Here is a 19,666-nt window from a genome sequence, read left to right as displayed (position 1 = left end):
GCAGTAGAATCGTGTCCTCTTACATAATTAGCAGTCAATGATGGAAGTCAATTGACATTTATAAAGTAGCTCACTGGAGAAAAAGTGCATCGTTTAAGACAGATAATTAAATTAGAAAGGAATCAGTTGTACCATGAATCATCCTTACGATGATAGAATAATTTTGCCTTAGTAGACTGAAAAGTTTGATATTCTTTACTGAAAGGTGTTCGGCTGGGATTTCTTCATGCATTCAGATGGGAAAAGCGTGTATCATAAACAGAATAGTTCATCCTTTAGCACCAATCCTAATACTATTCAATTGGACTACTTCGGAACCTTACCTTAGTTAGAGTTATTGAGACTTCACTTTCTCTCAGTAATATTGGGAATATGAATTACGGTCCAATTAGAAAGTTTCTTCCATGTGCTTCTTAAATATTTGGTTCGTCAATGATTGGCATGATGGTCAATCTGGATATGGTTAGACATGTTGAGCAAGACCTTTCTTTTAGATTAATTTCCAAATTTTGACAAGTAGAATAAACTGGAAAAACTATCATAGAAAGCCTGATCCACTTCTTACTTCCAGATCTAAGAATGTTAGAAGTAATTTTTTTAGATTACCCTGTTTTCTGGTTGGATATCAGAGTCCAATTCATTTCATCTGAAACATTCAAATCGTGCTGCACTGGCAACAAATGCTGCTCATAAAAAACAAGAGGATTGCTTGTAGGCTGAAGTGCAGTATCCACAGCATGAGAAAATAGGGACAAAGGGACAACTTCATCTACCAATGGAACATGCTTTGATCATTTCTGAGCAGACAAAGAATGAAATAAGGGAGTCTCTTCATGAAGTGTAGGAGGGGGAATAACTTCATTCAAAGGAACTTCCTCAATAATTCTTTTAGAAGAGAAGAATTTACCTGAACTGAATGGACCCTGAAGAGGTCTGAGATCTGTCAAATAACTCACCAGTCAAGTGATAGGGAAGAGCATCTCTCCACCAAAGAGCTTGGCTAGTTGATTAATGATTCTAGCTAGGGCAATAAGAGGCAACTTGGCCCATTGATAAGTTGGAAGATATTTTCCACAGCAAGTCAATTTCTGATATTGCTATCAAGAAGGGCATCTCTCCACCAAAGAGCTTGGCTAGTTGATTAATGATTCTAGCTAGGGCTATAAGAGGCAAATTGGCCCATTGATAAGTAGAAGATATTTTCAACAGCAAGTCAATTTGTGATATTGCTATCAGGATTCAACCATGTAGTCCTTTGTAGTACAAATGCTGTTTCCACAAGTGATATCAAACATACAATGCTTGGCCAAAAAAATTATTAATATACATGATTATCATCCTTCCGTGACAATCATTTTAAGTTGCAAAAGAAAAGGGTTATAGTGTTAAATTTTATAAAAAATTCAAATGCCCAACTGCAATGTAGAATTCAAATAACATACATAAAATTCTGCAATTCAAAGACTACAAAAATTGTGACCGAACTTCTATGTGTAAGCTCTCTACCTACATAGTTGAAGCAAACAGGCTGCCAAAATACAAGCAGACAAAATAAACTCAAACCTAGCATGATATTTATGACAGAATTGCAGCAGTCAATTCTTTATGGTAAAAACATCAGTATCACTGATACCTAAATACTGACAAAACTTGAATCTAATCTTCATCTTCTCCCTCGTTCTCAGCAATGTTGAAATAACGTAGCTCGTAGACATTACGATCCTTATTGGATGCTATCACTCGCAGCCAATCCCTGACATTATGCTTTTTCAAATACTTCTTTGTCAAGTACTTCAAATATCTGAAAATATCAGAATCAATACCCCAGTTAACTTGCATAAAAAAACTTGATATCTAGATATGCAGGCATGACAATAAGAACCAAGAACCAAGAACCCAGACATATGAAGTCACAAACAAATTTAGGGACATCCTATCATACATGCATCCAACGATAGGAACATATCATTAAAATTAAGCGAATGAATGTTGAAACATGGAATCTACTCAAGGGTCATTCATCCTGGATGACTTGTGCTCAAAATCCCTAGAGATGTGTTACATGTTTATATGTACAAAACTTGAATGTTTATTCAGTAAACTATCAATCCCATTCTGGGTGTCAAATAGGCCAACAAAATGGACCAGATGCAAATCATAGATGAATTCAACCACAAAGAGGAAGTGAGCTATGTCATCTCTCTCTCTCTCTCTCAGTGAGCTATGTCATATCTCTCTCTCTCTCTCTCTCTCTCAGCTCTTTAGTTTTTATTTTAAGTTGACTTGCGGGCAAAGAGGTGCTTATCTGTGTCGTTTATGATATGCCCTAGAGGGGAATCCTCATCAATTGGTGGCAAAGGAACAAGACAAATGCAGGCCCCCAAAAGGATATTGATTAATTGCTTCAAAGAGAAGAGACCCTTGAGACAAGCTTAGAATTGGATTAGTTTAAGAGAAACCAGACAACTTGGTGATCACTAATAGGATGTCAGATCCGATGGAGAGGCATAATGAGGCATTGACAAAACAGGTACAGAGATTCTAAAATAATAGTTGATATTTCTGATTTTAAAGGTGAAGCTCAATCCAGATTCACTTTTAGATTGGGTCAAAGTATTGGAGAAGTACTTATAATGGAAGACATCAATGAAGATAATCCAGAAAGAGTAAAGATTGCTACTTCCAAGTTAAAATTGCACCACTCTGTTGAGAGGTTTCACACAACACCACCCCATCATCGATGCGGACCCCCTCTTCTGTTGTCACCATGATAGCTGTAATAGTTCGGTTGTAGACAGTCTGGCATTTGGCTGAGGTCTGAGAGGTTGGGTTCGAGGTTGAGTGTGAAAATTGAAAGAGAAAATTGCCCAAGTATCGAAGTCAGAGTAGTTTGGTTAAGTTTAGGAGACAACAAAATAGAGGGTAATGTTAAAAAAGAGATAAATTTTGGCTAAATATGTTTTTTTTGGAGATGCAACTTGTTTTCCTACTCCGAAAATTTTTGCATCTCTGGCATTAGGCTGAGGTCTGAGAGGTTGGGTTCGAGGTTGAGTGTGAAAATTGAAAGAGAAAATTGGCCCAAGTATCGAAGTCAAAGTAGTTTGGATAAGTTTAGGAGACGGAAAAAAATAGAGGGTGATGTTAAAAAAAGAGCTAAATTTGGCTAAATATAAAAAATTTGGAGATGCAACTTGTTTTCCTACTCATAAAAGTTTTGCTTCGTCTTTGAGCTGGGACTTGATTTCTACCCATGTAAATTGTGTCTCATCTCTGAGCTGCAACTTGACTTTCTACCCATGTAATTTTTGTCTGACCTTGGAGCTCAGCCTTCTTTCTTGCAAATATTGTTTGTGTCTCGTCTTGGGGCTGAGACTACTTTTCCTTGTGTCTCATCTCAAAGCTGGGCCTTCTTCTTCATACATCTAAATTATCAACTCATCTTAGGGCAGACATACGAGGCTTTGTCTTATCTCGTGCCCTGAAATTGCAACCCAGTTCTAGAGAGATGAGCCTTGCACCTTGACATATCAAACTGAAGCCTTGGAATTTGAATGCAGCCCTTAATATGACGTTAGGGCCTTGATTTTGACTGCAGGCCTAAAATTGATATCACATGTGTGTCTACATGGCCTTAACTTGAACTTAATTCAAATCAAGGTCTCTAAGATATATGAAACGTATGGCTTTACAGGCTGGGAATTAATGCTAAAATTGGTGCAAAACTCAAGTTAACAGTATAAGTAAATGCAGACCTCGGTTAGTTGATGGGGAACGTGGATCTAAAGCAATTTTAATATGCCTAATATATGAAAAATATGGCCTTTTTGAGGCCCATACTTGATAAACTAGGCTCAAAACTCAAGAGGAAGATGCAAGCAAACAATTAAATGTTATTTTAGCACTAAATTCAAGATTGTTTTAATGATACTGGAAGTTATGAAGTGCAGATCTGGTCACTAAATTCGATGAATTGTTTGTTTGTAAGATGGAAGTGAATTAAATGCCAAGCAATCTCAGTACAAAGTTCGAGACAAGTTGTTTTAGCAATCATTCAAATGGTGCAAACTCCATTGCAAGACCTTTGGCGATTCAAATTTTGCCCATGGTTTTTAAAGCATTCAAATTCTGATTTTGTTCCACAGTTTTTAAAGCATTCAAATTCTGATTTTGTTCTCTGAGACTCTTCAATCGGTGAATTTAAGTATGTTGCAGGTCTGATAAATGTTGTAATTTCATACAGTTGAATCTTAGTTTGGGTCTAGGGGCTGGCATCACATCGTTCAAATCATATAAAAGGTTTTAAATGTTCAAAAAGGGGGTTATTTCTACTTATTAGTTATTTTCATTATTTTATCCAGAGAAACAAGACTCGCCCCCTAGTCCAAGTCGGTGAGTCGAACTACCTCAGCCGGGTCAAAATGACCCGTGACCCTAACTCGGCGGGTCAACTGAGCTGACTCGCCTGACTCGGTTGGGTGACTTGGTCGACTTGCCTCGGTAACTCGGCTGACTCCTCTGACAGGTTTGACTTTTTATTTTTTAATTCAAAATTTTCTTAATACATATAAATTTTACCTTTGTACTTGCATAATTGATGTATGTTATGTATGTGATCAAATTACCTTCTATTTAAGCTTTATTGAATAATGGATGCATGGAATTAATTTAAATCCTAAAAAAACTCTAAATTTCAAGGTAACTGTCACGAGTCAAGTTACCCTTGCCGAGTCCGAGCCAGGTCCAAGTCTTGTTACTTTGATTTTTTCATCTACAGCACACCTAATCTTACACTTTTATCACACTCTTTTTCGAGCAAGTTTAGGTAAAATAAGGTTGACGTCACTGGTAGCAAGACTTGGCATAAGAGCAAATCAATTTAGGAGTCCTAGGGAGTGTGATTATCTTAAATTTCTTCATTTGTCAAATCTGATATAGGTGATAAATTTCTGATTTTAATAACTAAAAGGGGTTACTAATCTCTAATTTTGAAATTGAATTTGATCAAGGATAAAAAGTGGCACTCCTCTATTACAGGCTTGGGCAACGAGAAAGGAGCTGGATATGTTCAAAAATCAAAAGCCCCATGCCAATGAGATGGGAAACACATTAGTTAGTGACAACCTGGAAGATGAACAAGTATGTAGTGCCTCTCCCATTTGATTTCTATAAGTCATCCTAATGGATGCAACCTTGATGATCTTGCTTTGTATGTGATCATGATTGGGACCCGTGAGTGGTCTACACCCTTGGGGTGATTTGATTATATTGTTTCTTTAGCTGGTTGTTTATGCTTATGTCTGATTGATGAGACTATGGTTTAGGATTATTGATGGACTTTAATGGATTATGGTCAATGCATTTGTCCTACGCACATTTACATTGTTCTTGCATTAAACTTTTATTTTGATGCAAATGAATGATTTAAATAGATTATTTTAATGTTAATTAAATGATTATTTACTCAATGTTGCGCGATATTGCTTCAGCTATATTATATCATGCATCTACACTTGATCGGATAATTTATTGTGCAAGACTTATATCCCTAGCAGTGGCACATGGAGTAAGTGATTCGGTTTTTCATACCTAGCTAATGTCATCCATGCATGAGCGACATATCATGTTTACTAAAATAATAAACCCTGCAATTAATTAATAAATCCGGATGCATTATGCATTTGTGACTAGACCAGTGAAGTGTATCACAAAAGTTATTAATTATTGCGATTTAATAGTTTAATGGGAATTTTATAATTGATTTCATTTATTTCAATTTGCCGACTAATTTGCCTTGGAATTCCAAGTAATTGGAATTCCCAGATTTATTGGGGTTAAATGAGCTAATTAGATTTATATGTCACTTTGTAGAAGTGCATATATTGGCTAAAAGTGAGCTTATTCTCACTTCTCACATTTTAATTCAAGATTTTGGAGCAAATCCTCCAAAACCCCTTGAGAGTTTTTCTTGTTTTGTTTGTTCCAGGAAATTGGCTCAACATATTGAAGCGAGAGTGGTCTAGTTGGATCCGTAGCAAGAAGATCTTCATTTGGCGAATGTTTCGTCAGATTCAGCAGCCCATTTATTTTATGATAGCTTTTACCGTTTTGACCATTTGGCTGCAAGGTAGGGCTCTCTCGTTTTATTGTTTTGACTCAGTTTTAGTTCATGTTTTCCGTAGTAAATTGAGTACAAGTTGAGAACTAGTGTTCCCCTTCGTTTTGGTATGTTCTACCCAATTAGCCGGATATGAGCATTTAAGTGATTTTGTGGGTTTTAGTTTGAAGTTTTGAGCCATTATGCTGATCATTTTTTCATACAAGCTTATAACTTGATTTTTATTTGATTTTTGAGAGATTTTACATCACCTCATTTTGCGTGCCACCCAATTTTCTAGGGTGTTTTTTGGCATGTATTTTGGTTGTGGATCTAGAATGTATGTTAGGTTTTCAATCCAATCATAGTTTTACTTTGCATCATTGGGATTTTGTGAAGAATCTGTATTCCCGAATTTAGGCCAGTTGAGTGGGCTCATGATGTTTGGTGTTTTGTTGCCTCATTGGGATTCGTGTGGAATAGATTGTTATACATGTTTCATATATTGCATTTCTCATATCCAAACCCTGCATTGGTATTATGTACTACATTCATGAAGTTGGTTATGCCCACACACGAGCATGTGCGCGTGCATTTGGAAAGATCTTGCGAGACTCGAACTCTAGGATGTAGGTCAATTTGGGATTGTTCATTTGGGGGTTGGGTTGGGAACTTGCTTTGCTTTTGGGCACTCGTCCTAAAATGAGCATGGGTATGTAGGGTAGGCGATGGAGTGGCTTCTCTTGTGTACCCCAACCAAAAAAAGGCCAACAAGGCAACGTGAAGAGGTTCTCATAAGTGAAACTAAATTTAACTAATGGGTAAATAAACTTAATGAAAGATATGATTATGGAACACCTGGCCTCCCAAAGGAGTTGATCGAAGCTGTGTGTCTAGCCTCCAGAGGGACTTGATCGAAGGCTTGAAGTACTTGCGCTACCCAATGGCAAGTAATGACACTCAGTCCCTACATAATTATCCTATAGTGGGTCAGAATAGTCACCTGATGTATTGCATTGTCTTCGTGATCATATAGATGTTGGTATCATACTTGATTGGCGTATGTGTTAGCCATTATTATTAGTCTGATGTGATTGTGGTCGGATCATTATCTTCATGAGCACAACGAGTGTGGGCCTATAGGTACCACGTGGTTGGAAGGTGTAGCTACCTATACCACTGTTGGGAATCGGTGCACAAAGATGGTCTACTTCTAGTTTGAGGCCAATGCTGGGTATATACTTGGTACTTCAGTGTATCCAAAGCATGTTCTCTTGTGATTTATGCTTTACTTTAGATGCATTTGATTTCATGTTTAGATGATGTTTAGTATGTTACTTGATGCATTCCTTTATCATTATGTTGTATCACATTTCTTAGTTGAGACTTCTTACCACTGCTTCAGATTGGTGGTGTTATTGGTAGATTAGCATGTTAGATGTTCTTATTTCATGTGAAGTTAATGGTTGGTTTATTGGTACGTAAGATCTCATGAGACAACAACAACAATCTTGTTGGCAAATTGAGATTCATGCTCACAAGTATGGTTAGGGCCCTTGAGGTCTCATGATGTCATTCTGGTAGGGAGGAAATGAGCACAGTTGTTTTCGTTTGGTTGCTTCTTTGCTTATGCTTTCCTTTTCACCGCAATGTTGTTTATGCACTTTTCATTTATTAATGAGGTTGATTTGATAAATGTATATATTGGGATGTGTATCTTTAGCTTCATTTAACTCGCATGGAAGAGAGAAGTCTTGCGCGAGCCTGGTTGGGTGTCTCGAGCAATGGCCAATCCTCACTCACACAAGCATTCGGGCTGTTTTGTCACACAACAAAAAGTGAGTGTTTCCACACACTTCGAGAAGATGTAAGTTATAGTTTTGGATACCCTTTTGGGTCTTGCATCTTCATGGTTCAAAACAGATTAGTTGTGGGGTGTATAAAATATATCACTTAAGTATAAGTTCTTACACTTAAAATATATGTTATATATGCGATGATTCATTTAAGACAGGTTCCAACCCTCCAAGAGTTAAGATAAAGATTTTAGAAAATTTCAGGGCTTCAAAATTTCAGACTTAGCAAAATTTCAAAGTTCAGCATTCGTCTTTCAGCATGGTGTCCAGTAGATGAGTGGATGTAATCTAGAGCCCTCGTCTTGTGCATGATTGTTTGAGGGTCTCTACTTATAATTCTCGATTATGTTATGGCTAGTTGGAAATGGACTCGTATGTTTAACTATGCTAGAACTTTCACTTTGGACTTAAAAAGAACATCTCCTCTGGGTATTCTCATGATTCATGTGATCTTTGGTTTGTAAGCTCTGATTTATTTTTCAAGGATCTTTGGAAGTGTATGTAAGACTTCTATTTGTGTAAGTGAAAATGTGAGTTTAATAATGTTCCCTATTTTATTATCTTAAGTAGATGTTCCATTCTTGCACTTGGTTACTTTATGTTGTTAAGTAACTTATCTTAAGAAAAAAATCATTCAGTGCATGTTTTATCTTTGTGTTCCAAGGATCTCCAAGCGGGGCATTACAAAGTACCTAAAGGGAAAGGAACCAAAACAGCAGAGAACATCAAGGCATGAAGAGCAGCTCAATGCAAGTTTGATATGCAACCCATGATTCCTGAATCAACTTTCATTTCAATGTGGGCCAGTGTAGGAGATACCAACCTTGGACCTTTCAATGTTGGGATGATAAAAGACCAATTATATGTCAACAGTCGATTTGAGGAGATTAAAAGAATGCTCAAAAATGGTATTATACAATCTGCTTTATTTCCACCCACCCATCAATGGGTTCAGTTAGTATTGGAGATGGCAAGGAATTACAACCTAACAACAAGGGAGTTTGTCCACATAAGGGGCACATAGTTGTTACTTTTGCAGTTGATGTAATTAAGGAAGTCTTCTGCATACCAGAGCGCAAGGTTGATGTTCAAAAAATAAATAAAGATGACATGAAGGAGTATAAAAGCAAGACAAGTTACTATATGGGCCTCACCAACAAGGAATGGTCAACAAGAACTAAAAGGGGACAAGCTCAGCTATCCAAGTTAACAAGGTCTGATTTCAAAGAGGATGTTAGTGACTTGATATTGATGTTGAACCAAGTTATAAGCAGCCCCCAAGTGGCATGCTTCGAGACTTGGATGTGCTACTTCATTGATGTGATATTTAGTGACAGTGAGATGGTTGGTTGGGCTTGGATGATCAGCAATAACATTGATGAGCAGTCAAGAAATGTAATATACACCAAATCCTTTTACCTGACTAACTACTTGGTTTACATGATGGCCTAGATATGTAAGCATCCTGGATTGCAGTGCTTGGGAGAAGTTGGGAACAAGGAGGAAGAACTTGTGGTCTACAACTGCTACCCACAACTCCATCTCCAAAATAGAGATGTCTTTCAGATTGCCAACAATGCATTAGTCATGCAATGTAAAGGTCCAATAAAGGAACTCACTTAAACGAATGTCAAAGGAAGGGGAATATTTAGTTAAGAAATACGGATCACAGTTCATTCAATTTCCCAAGTTCACATATATCTAGATACTAAGAGGCACAGGTTGCCCAAAGAAACTTTCCAGGTTTCCAACTCATAAGATAGTGCTGATGGAAATGGTTAGACATCTATTTGCATATGATAGGATCCTAAAACACAAGCACAAACCTGCAATCGTATTTCCATTCAGTATTGAGAAAAAGAGTTGTTTGACTTTTGAGGCAGCAAAAGAGACATTAAAGAGCGCTTGAGTTTTACTCTCTAGGGTCATATCTGGGAAGAGCACGCTTTGATCCTCTATGTCAAATTAGAAGAGCATACAAAGTTTAGTATAGGCATACGACATTAAAGACGACAATTTGGGAAAAAGAGTTGTTTAACTTTTGAGGCAGCAAAAGTGACATTAAAGAGAGCTTGAGCTTTATTCTCTGGGGTCATATCTGGGAAGAGCACACTTTGATCCTCTCTGTCAAATTAGAAAAGTATACGAAGTTCAGTATAGGCATATAGCACATGTTGAAAACCATTGGGCCAATGCAAGTGAGGATTATGAAATAGGAAGGCGAGCATTCTCCAGGATGTCAGTTGAATTAATAAGAGCAACCAAGTGGATGCAAATTCTAGACCATGTTGAAGATGATATGCAGTAGCAATTCCACGTGCTCTAGCAACCATCCATGGTTGCTAGAGTAAGAAGCTTGCCTGCAAGCACTAAGGCTCCGATTAATTTCTGAGCTTATGAAGGACATGACTCAACCTGAAGATGAGTCATCTGGGTCACTGCCACAAATAAGTCCTAGTTTTGAGAGTCAGCATAATGAGAATAGGGTGGTGGGAGTCATTCGCAAGCTAAGGAGAAGATGAGAAAGTACGTGGTTAATCAAGAAGCACAACCCAAGAAACCAAGGCAGCTAGTTGAAATAAAATTTCAGTGAAAGCAATAGTAGTAGAGGAGAGACCAGTTCCTGTCACTAATAAAATCTTGATGAGCATGAGGTTGACTCGCCCCCTCTGCATGATATGTTACAACAAAATGAAGAGAAAGAGATCCTTGAAGAAGAGAATGAAATAATTGATATTGAGTCACTTTTGCAGGATGATGAGGATCGGCCACAAGAAAATACAGCAGATTTAAAAGTTGATCAGGATGTCCAATGACAAAACCAAGAGGAAGAAAGGGTTGGGCATAAACTTGGAGCAATCATGGCACCTGCTTAGCTATGGAGTAGAATGGTAAAACCAAATTCAGTTATGCAACCCGTGGAAAGAGCAGAAGAGCTAGTTAGAAAAAGTGAAGGAGCCAAGAGCAAAGCACCAACAAGAAAATTCTATCAAGTCACAAAGGGTGCCTCGGGAAACCGCACTACATAGATGGCAGTCCCAAAGGTAGACAAGGTGAGAGGAGATATTGAGCCAGAAGACTATGATGTAGAAGAGTATGAGTTGGGACGAGCCACTACAAATCAGGAAGTCGAGGAGGCACATGGGACTATCCAAGCTCTTGATGAGAGAATACAAAAGGAAGTGGTAAAGAAGACGAAGTATAAGGTTGAGGCTTTGAGCTTGAGGGAACATCTCTGACAAATCATGAACACAATACAGCAGACTGATCTAAATTTTATTCCTCCAGTAAATCCATCAAAGGATTAGGAGTTGGACTTATGGGGCAGGAAGCAAGGAGATAGGTGGCACCGATAAAAAAAGAAGCAAGCATAGTTCTCGAGAAGTTAATCAAGACATTTGATATTGTGCTCTCCCTTCATGAACGAGCTGAGAGGATACTGAGACAGTGCAGAGACTAAACATCAGGGTAGGAAGAGGTTCTCTCCCACTTGTTGACACTTATGTTCCATTGCACACATTGAGAAAATATCAGGTGGTAGAGACAAGACATGACGCAAGGAAGGATAGGGAATAACTAGGGCCAAAGGCTCACCCAACTATCCGAACCACCCTCCAAGATTAACATAGCGGAAATACAACACATAGAACAACAACCAAAGGAGGAAGAAGAGAAAACACTTATTGATTTATCAAATAATCAGCATACATGCCCAGCTGTAAGGCCTTCTGGGTTACAACCAGATACAAAATATATTCAAGATCAAAGATCCAACATCAAAGTCAAAGCTCCAAATACATATGCAACAAACTTTCCTAACTTTTGCAATCTACTCCAGAATCCTCCAAAAACTATCCTGACTCTAAGCCTAAACACTCCATATATACTTGCCAAAATGGCTTATAGATCATTTTAGAACATTACATAAGAGAAAGGTCGACCCAACAACAGTCCGGACACATCCCAAGAAAAGATCTTAACATAAATATCACGATCGAAATAAATCCCACAAGTCGGCTCGCAGAAATCACGTCCAAATGCTGCCACTCAGCACATACAGTAACTCGGCACCTACTAAGTGCTATAGTAACTCAACACCATCTGAGTGCTACAGTAATTCAGCACCAACTAAGTGCTACAATAACTCGGCATCCATTAGAGCTATAGTAACTCAGCATCAACATGCAGAATGAACAAAAATGAGCAGGATAACAAGGCAACCCAAGATGCTCCTACATCAAGACAAAAGGTTGATTTTGTTGTTTGGCTTCAAGCGGTGACTCGTATTAATGTTTGTAGCTGCAGGAGATATTGATCTTACCTGTGATGGCTATCTTCTTATCCTGCGATGAAAGGTGAAACAGCTTTTTGATAACTGTAACCATTTACACTCATAGGTATCACTGTTGTTTGAGAGTTACATAAATGCTGGCATTCATTCCATCTGGAATTTCCTAACGGCTTCAATCTGATGGTCCACATGGCTTATTTGGTTGCTAAGAATTGGTATCATGATAGCATAATAACTCTTGACGATTTTAAGTAACAGCAATGTCTCTACACATTCCTTCCTATCATGTGTATAAGGGACCAGTTGTTCGTGTACTATGAATGGTGTATTGGCTGAGATGTCAATGTGTATGATCGCTCTGATAATTTCTGGAGTCTAAAGGAAGGTTTACATTCTGTAATAGCTGCAGCATAAGTTTCATTGTTATTCTGTATTATGATAAGTGTGTACTAAAGTTGCATATACAAGTCATTCTCATTGCTTATTGTATCTCTGAGATATTTGAAAAGTCTTGAATCTGTATCAGCGTCAACCTGTGATGAACTCTGCAAAAAGGAGATAGTTTTGATTGTTCAGTATTAAAAATCAGAGCTTGAGAGCTCTGCATTTTGCTTTGGCATTTAATATAAAGGAGTATCTTTGGAGTGTGGCTGAGTTTTCCCTTGAGTAGGAGGGTTTTTCCCAGATAAATAATCGTGTTATCTGTTCATATGCTTTTCTGGCTTTACGTATACTACATTTATATTATTCTGGTTCAAAACATCAACATGGTATCAGAGAAGGTCTCAAGAAACAATCAAGAATCAGAACTCTTACGCCTTGAGATCTTCTATTTATGGTGAAAATTTTTGGACCATCACAATTAATGGAAAGCTCTTCTTGGTTCAGTTATGATCATTCAAGATTGAGGATTGCTCACATTTATGAGAGGTATTATTTAAGGAGATGTTCGTTGGTATTCATTGTGCAAGATGGTACACATATAGTGCTATGGTCATCATATTGTTAAAAGAGATAATTGTGTATTGATACATATGTGTGTGGTGAGAACCTTCTTGAGGAAGATTAGAAAACAAAAAGATATGTATCATATGATTATGCCTTTGAATATTGACCATGATTTTTGTTATAACATCATTGGGAATAATATGTGCTTTTAGCATTGATCTAGATATTTCTCTTCATGATAGGTTGATTCTATATATTATTGTTAATCTCTCTTGGTATCAAGACAGATCAAGATGCGACAGGATAACGGGAGATTAAATGTAAATTCATGCAAGTTGTAGAAATGACAATGGAGACACTGCTTGCATCCATGGGACTGAATTGGTGATATCTAACTTCATTAAAGAGGAAGATCGTATACAATGGTCATTATGATTAGTTCCTTCAAAGAGGAAGAAATGATACTTCAAGAGAGCTTGTGTGGCACAGAGGCAATGTCAAAGCTCCTTGCTTGGTCTAACACTGGAGTCAATCAATTTACTCTGATATTCAAATTGGGAGTTTATTGTCCCTCTTGAGAGGGAGTCTCAGCTAAGAGTGAGTCACAACATTCAAATGATCTTTATGTATTAATGAGTTATTTGCAAGAGAAGTTAAAGGTGTAGTCCCTTCTTAATGAGATCTTCTCAACAAGAGAAGTTTGAGGTGAAATCCCTTGTTAATGATTTCTTTGCAAGAGAAGCTCAAGGTGCTGCAAGAGAAGATCAAGGTGAAATCTCTTATTAATGAGTTATTCTCTGCGAGAGAAGCTCGAGGTGAAATCTCTTGTTAATGAGTTCTCTACAAGAGAAGTTCGAGGTGAAATCCCTTGTTGATGAGTTTTTCTCTACGAGATACGTTCAAGGTGAAATTCCTTGTTAATGAATTCTTTTGTGCGAGAGAAGCTTGAGGCAAAAGCCCTTGTTCCACCTTTTGAGTGCAGCTCTGGTGGATCCATCCTCTTGGAGTAGCCATGGTGAATGCCATGCTGAGATGACAGTATTATGTCGAGAAAAGTTGTGATGAGGTTTTGTTATTGACACATTTTAGGTGCAGCCCTTTTTGTTTATCTCGATGTTATGAAAATCGGGAATAATATTTATTTTAAGGAGTGTTATTGTTTGTAGCCATGAGGTCCCTCACCTATGATGACTGTGTTCTTATCCTGCAATGCAAGGTGAAACAACTCCTTGATAATTGTCACAATTTACATTCATAGCTATCACTATTGTTTGAGAGTTGCATCCATGTTGGCATTGGTTCCATAAAGAATTTCTTAACGGTTTCATTTTGATGGTCCACATAGCTTATTTGGTTGCTATGAATTGGTATCATCTTGCCATTATAACTTTCGATGATTTAAAGTGATCAGCAATGCCTCTTTACATTGCTTCCTATCATGCGTATAAAGGATCAATTGTTGATGTACTATGAATGGTGTATTGGCTGAGACGTCAATGCATATGGTTGCTCTAATGTTTCTAGTTTCTAAAGGAAGATTTACATTCTGTAATACCAGCAACATATGTTTCATTATTATTTTGTATATGATACATGTGTAATAAAGCTACATATATGAGTCGTTCTCATTGTTTATTGTATTTGCGAGATACTTGATGAGTCTTAATTTTGTATCAGCATTGACCAATGATGAACTGTGTAAAAAGCAGAGAGTTTTGATCATTCGGTGTTAAAAGTTAAGAGCCTAAGAACTCCATATTTTGCTTTGACATTTAGTAGGAAGGTTTTCCCAGGATTAATGAAATGTGTCATTTGTATGTGAGCTTTGCTGGTTATCTGTATGTTATTACATTTATATTATTTTGGTCCAAAACATCAATAACTCATAGATGTGATGTGCTTAATTAAGTTGAGCCTCACCATCTAATTACAAGGGATGCTACTTAGAAGATGAAGAATAAGGTACTTGGATATGCTGGATCTATGTTGCACCTAGAGATGGATGGTACTCAACAGCAAACTGTGGAAAAGCTTGAAGAAAGGGTGAAAGAAATTTGCTTTGGTAACAGAAATTCACTTGAATTTGAGCAATTAGAGGCAATGGCTAAGCTTAGGGGCTTCTTGACTTTATATATTGCAACTGTGTGGAAAAAGTTATGTCTTACTTATATAAGTGAGGTGAGCTATTATGAGTATAGGCTTGATGCATGTCAAGTGTCCCCATAGAAATAATTGGTGGGATTGTGTCCAGACTCATTTAATGGCACGATTTCCAAGGTAATGAGGTGGCATATGCCCACATGGTCTTGAATTTGCTCATTGGTTGATTGATAAATGCCTCAATTTGATTGGCCCATTTGGCACCAAGTGGCATAGGTCTGTTTGCATGATGATGACGTGCAATAATTTTAGATCAAAGTTTTTTTCATATCATCATTTGTGTGTTGTCATTGCTAGCAACCAAGTGATCTACAAGCATCAGATCAGTTATGTCAGTAATTGGCTAAGTCACAAGATTCGAATTCAAGTTCAAGTTCATCGATCATAAAATTCGGATGAAATTCTGTAAGGGTAAAATTTGGGACAAATTTGACATAAATAACTTATATAAATTTGTTCATTTTTTAATATAAGTTATATATCCACAAAATTGTCAAAATAGTTTGACATTGCTAAATAATTAACTAAATAACCCAATATTATTTTAGAATAAAGTAATAGCATTATGAATAATAATATTATATTAAAAACTGATCCAAAAAATAATATTATATTAAATATCGTAAAGTTCGGACGAAGTTCGAAAAGGGTAAAAATTTGCTCAAATTCGAACTTCATGGATGAAATTTGGTGTAACTTGTGACTTGGGTAATAGGTTTAATCAAAGAGCTCAAAGAGTTAAGTATAAGATGAACTGAGTAAAGACAATTAGTTAGAATGTTTTGGATGCGCAATGAATGTTTTGGTAAATTATGAGTGATGACTTACAAGATATGATCCTAAGACATGTTTAGAGATGATTAAGAAGTAAAATCCACTGGGTATGTATAGGCACCAAAGGTTTCTTAAGGATTACATGTAACAGAATGAAGAATTGTTAACTCGCAGAGTTGACTTGGAAAGATTCGATGAACTGCTACAATTTGTGATCGAGATTGCTAAAGTGAGTGGATATGTGTGAAGAGGTCATCATGAAGGCACAAAATTCAAGGTATTGAATCCTACTCATAAGATTTGAGTTGATTTTGAGGTTGAGCTATGGAATCGCATTTAGGTTTTTTCCACTGCCTCAAAGAACAATATAAAAGCAATATTAGATTGATATGCGATGAGAGATGAGGTCTTATGATGTGAAATTTATGAACTACAATTGCAGTACAGTGTGTCTAAAACATAGAATTAACTGGAAGCATAAAGGACATATCATGCATTCCAATATTCAAATCAAGCTACACTTGTTGATTTTAATAGGTTGACAATCAAAATCCTTTAACCAAGTGACTCTTAGGAGGAGTTCTAAATTGCTTAACAAGGTAGATTTAATCGATCTCCATTGTAAAGCTTCTAAAAAGGCTTAACACTCTTAACAACGTGGATGTAAAAAGCTCCTAACAGGGTAACTTGATTTCTGCAGTAGTGAAGATTTGGCATAAAAGGACATGTTCGTGCATTGCAATATTCAGATCAAGCTGCACTTGTTGATTTTAATAGGTTGACAATCAAAATCCTTTATCAAGATCACTCTTATCATGGATGTGCAAGATCCTAATGACTATGAAGAAGCAAATCCCTTAACAAAGTAGATTTAATTGACCTTCATTGCAAAGCTTCTAACGAGGATAACACTCTTAACTAAGTGGATGTAAAAAGCTCCTAATAGGATAACTTGATTACTACAATAGTGAAGATTTGTGGATGACAATTTCCACAGTGGTTTTCCCTCTAACCAAGGGTGTTCCATGTGAAAAAAATACTTGTGTTAAGTGTTACACGTGTGAATGTTAGAATTACTTTGTCAGTACTTTGTTATTTCATTTGCATGTTTCATACTATGCAAATTGGTGGTGAAATTGTTTAAAGTTTTAACTACATAATTCACCCCTCCCAATGTTTTCTAGTATTTTTATAGGCAGTGTTCCTAGTATTAACAAAGCCCATGTGCCTTATTTAATATTTTCCAATTAGTCCATGGTTGTTTATGAATGCTCCCATTGATCTACAAGGTGGAGGCTTTATCTAAATGTGCTCTCTTCACATTGGTCCATGTGTCATTAATCAAGTTGTTATGAATTTGAAATTTCCCATTGGTCCATGAAACAAATGTAATTTTTAATGGCCTGTGTGGTGGTGCTTAATTGTAATTGGGTGAGCATTTAATGCTTGTAGCAAGTAGTTATGGAAGCCCTACTTAGGGCTTATGTGGATTAATCTAGGCTATAGGTCTTGATTTAATCGTGACCATACATTGTACTTGACCCGTCTATATAAAGGATTGCTCACTTCATTTGTACAATCATTATGGAGAATGGTTGCAACAATAATGCCAAATTTGTCCCACTTATGATTTTTGCATTTTCCATGGTGATAATCATGATCAAGTTTGTGTTATTGCATGGTTGCCTTCATCCTTGTTTAGAATAATTTTTATTTCATGTTGTTGAGATCATGATCTACTTTAGAGACTTTAAATAATTGCATTGGTCCAACAGCATTGTGGAATCAACACTAGACTCCTATGCACCAGAAGACCAAGATTGCAAATTTTGATAATGCCCCAAAATTGGATCAATGGTTTCCCAGAGAAAACATGAATGACAGACCTTCTAATAGGTTTGCAGTCTCATATGGATGGCAACATAGTCCAATCTCTCTGAACCAGGAGGTTAAAAAGTTTCAAAGGTGGGGAAGATAATGCAACAGATGACTCAACCCCAATGAAATACTGGTGGTTCCTGCAAACCATAATTCTTCTGTTTTCTTTTTGTTTTCTATTTCGTATATTCTGCTCTGTCCCTTTCAATTTTTAAGTCAGATAGTGGGCAGCGGTGTTACGTGGGGGCTGTGGTTTTCTTCTGTATACAGGAAGATAACATTCTGTTGTTGTTTTTAAGGATAGCTAGGAAGGAGCTGTGAAAGAGACGAGTGGCTTCACCGTGGTTTTTAAATTAATTTTAGTTTCTGTTGAGTGCAATACAGTGCAGACTCTTGATGTGTGTTTGTATGCTTTCTAAGAAAACGCGAGAGAATTTTCTTCATAATTTTTCTCTATATGTATAAATTCATTTTTATTTCTTCGTTAGAGTTGACTTACATGCACAAAGGTGTAAATTTGCATTAATTATTCATAAAACGATGAATAATGTATGAATCTCTTGAAGGCAAACACTGCGGTACAAAACCATGTGTAAAGAGCAGACATCAAAAACTACAAATCGAAAAACTTGTGAACATCGTTCCCTACTCGTACTTGCAATGAAAAAAACCAACTAAAAACGAGTGCCACATTATTTCACAAACCTTATGCAATAAAAGCTCTGATCCATATTAAAAAACGATAGCCCATGACAACCTGACCATAGACAGGTCACAACAATGATCGCATTACAATGCAAAGGTCTCGTATGTTACAAATTTAAATGTGTTTCAGGTCCAACCCGAAATTTCAAAATCCCCAAACACAGATTCAAACGCGACTTGTAGCTACAACCCAAAAAAAAATTATAAGCATGGCTGGATACAGTAGCAAATATACTTTTGAATGACTGAACTTGTCATTATAAAAAGAAAAGGCAAGGAAAAGGTGTAGCGTAATAATGAATACCTCTTAGAAAAGGTCGTCTCAGAAGTGACACTGAGTTTGTTCTTGTCGCGGGATATTGTGACTACATCACCCAAAACCCCTGTTTTACCGCCGACCTTGATCCGATCCTGCAAAAACTTCTCAAAGGAGGCGATGTCCATGATCTTGTCTTCTACTGGTTTTCCACAGTCGATCACAAAGTTGTTAGCTTTCTTTTTCCCTCCCTTTGCGGATGCCACTCCCTTCTTTGCTACTTGAGGACCCATTTCTTCTGCTCCTCTTCGCCTCTGCTTCACCCGCCACAGAAGCTTGACTTGAATCTTCTAATCCTCGCGAACTCTGAATGTTAGGGTTTTGAAAACAAAAAAGCGTTAAAACCCTAAACTCGTAATTGTGATTCGCTCAAACGAGAAAACACTGGTAACAACTCATGTACTCTATTTAGGAAATAATAGAAATCTAAGTGTTCAATATCATTATTTTTATCTTTTAATTCAATAATACTATTTGGATGTTTATTTGTGAAATTTTTTGAGGTGGTATAGGAACAGATAGTAGAAAGCAATATTCATATGTATCGTTTAACTAGCTATACATATATTATATGTTATATAATATATAAAGAAAGTCGAGAGATATCAAGACTTTAATTTTTAAATGTGAAATGTTTATAAAGT

General features: G+C 36.8%; 1 protein-coding gene across 1 annotated transcript; it reads right to left on the bottom strand.

The window, feature by feature from the left end:
* Window positions 1–1,354: 1,354 nt before the first annotated feature.
* Window positions 1,355–19,432, bottom strand: LOC149549698 (large ribosomal subunit protein eL22z-like). The gene is made up of 2 exons (XM_089792985.1): window positions 19,011–19,432; window positions 1,355–1,801 (listed from the first exon to the last, which is right to left on the bottom strand). The coding sequence occupies exons 1-2, from the start codon at window positions 19,253–19,255 to the stop codon at window positions 1,657–1,659; spliced, it is 390 nt and encodes a 129-aa protein (XP_089649111.1). The 5' UTR covers window positions 19,256–19,432; the 3' UTR covers window positions 1,355–1,656.
* Between the last annotated feature and the right edge of the window lie 234 nt (window positions 19,433–19,666).

This window comes from Cupressus sempervirens, chromosome 7 (genome assembly GCF_028749045.1).
Source record: "Cupressus sempervirens isolate cs-2001-9-10 chromosome 7, ASM2874904v1, whole genome shotgun sequence".
NCBI lineage: Eukaryota > Viridiplantae > Streptophyta > Pinopsida > Cupressales > Cupressaceae > Cupressus > Cupressus sempervirens.
Note: the sequence above shows the minus strand (reverse complement) of the source record. Positions and strands in the feature narration are given on the sequence as shown.

Bases quoted from the DNA above. Each gene is read 5' to 3' on its own strand.
- LOC149549698 (XM_089792985.1), bottom strand. From the start codon at position 19,255: ATGGGTCCTCAAGTAGCAAAGAAGGGAGTGGCATCCGCAAAGGGAGGG. The intron at 1,802-19,010 runs GTATTCATTATT...TGATATTTTCAG, and splicing joins GAGACGACCTTTTCTAAGAG to ATATTTGAAGTACTTGACAA.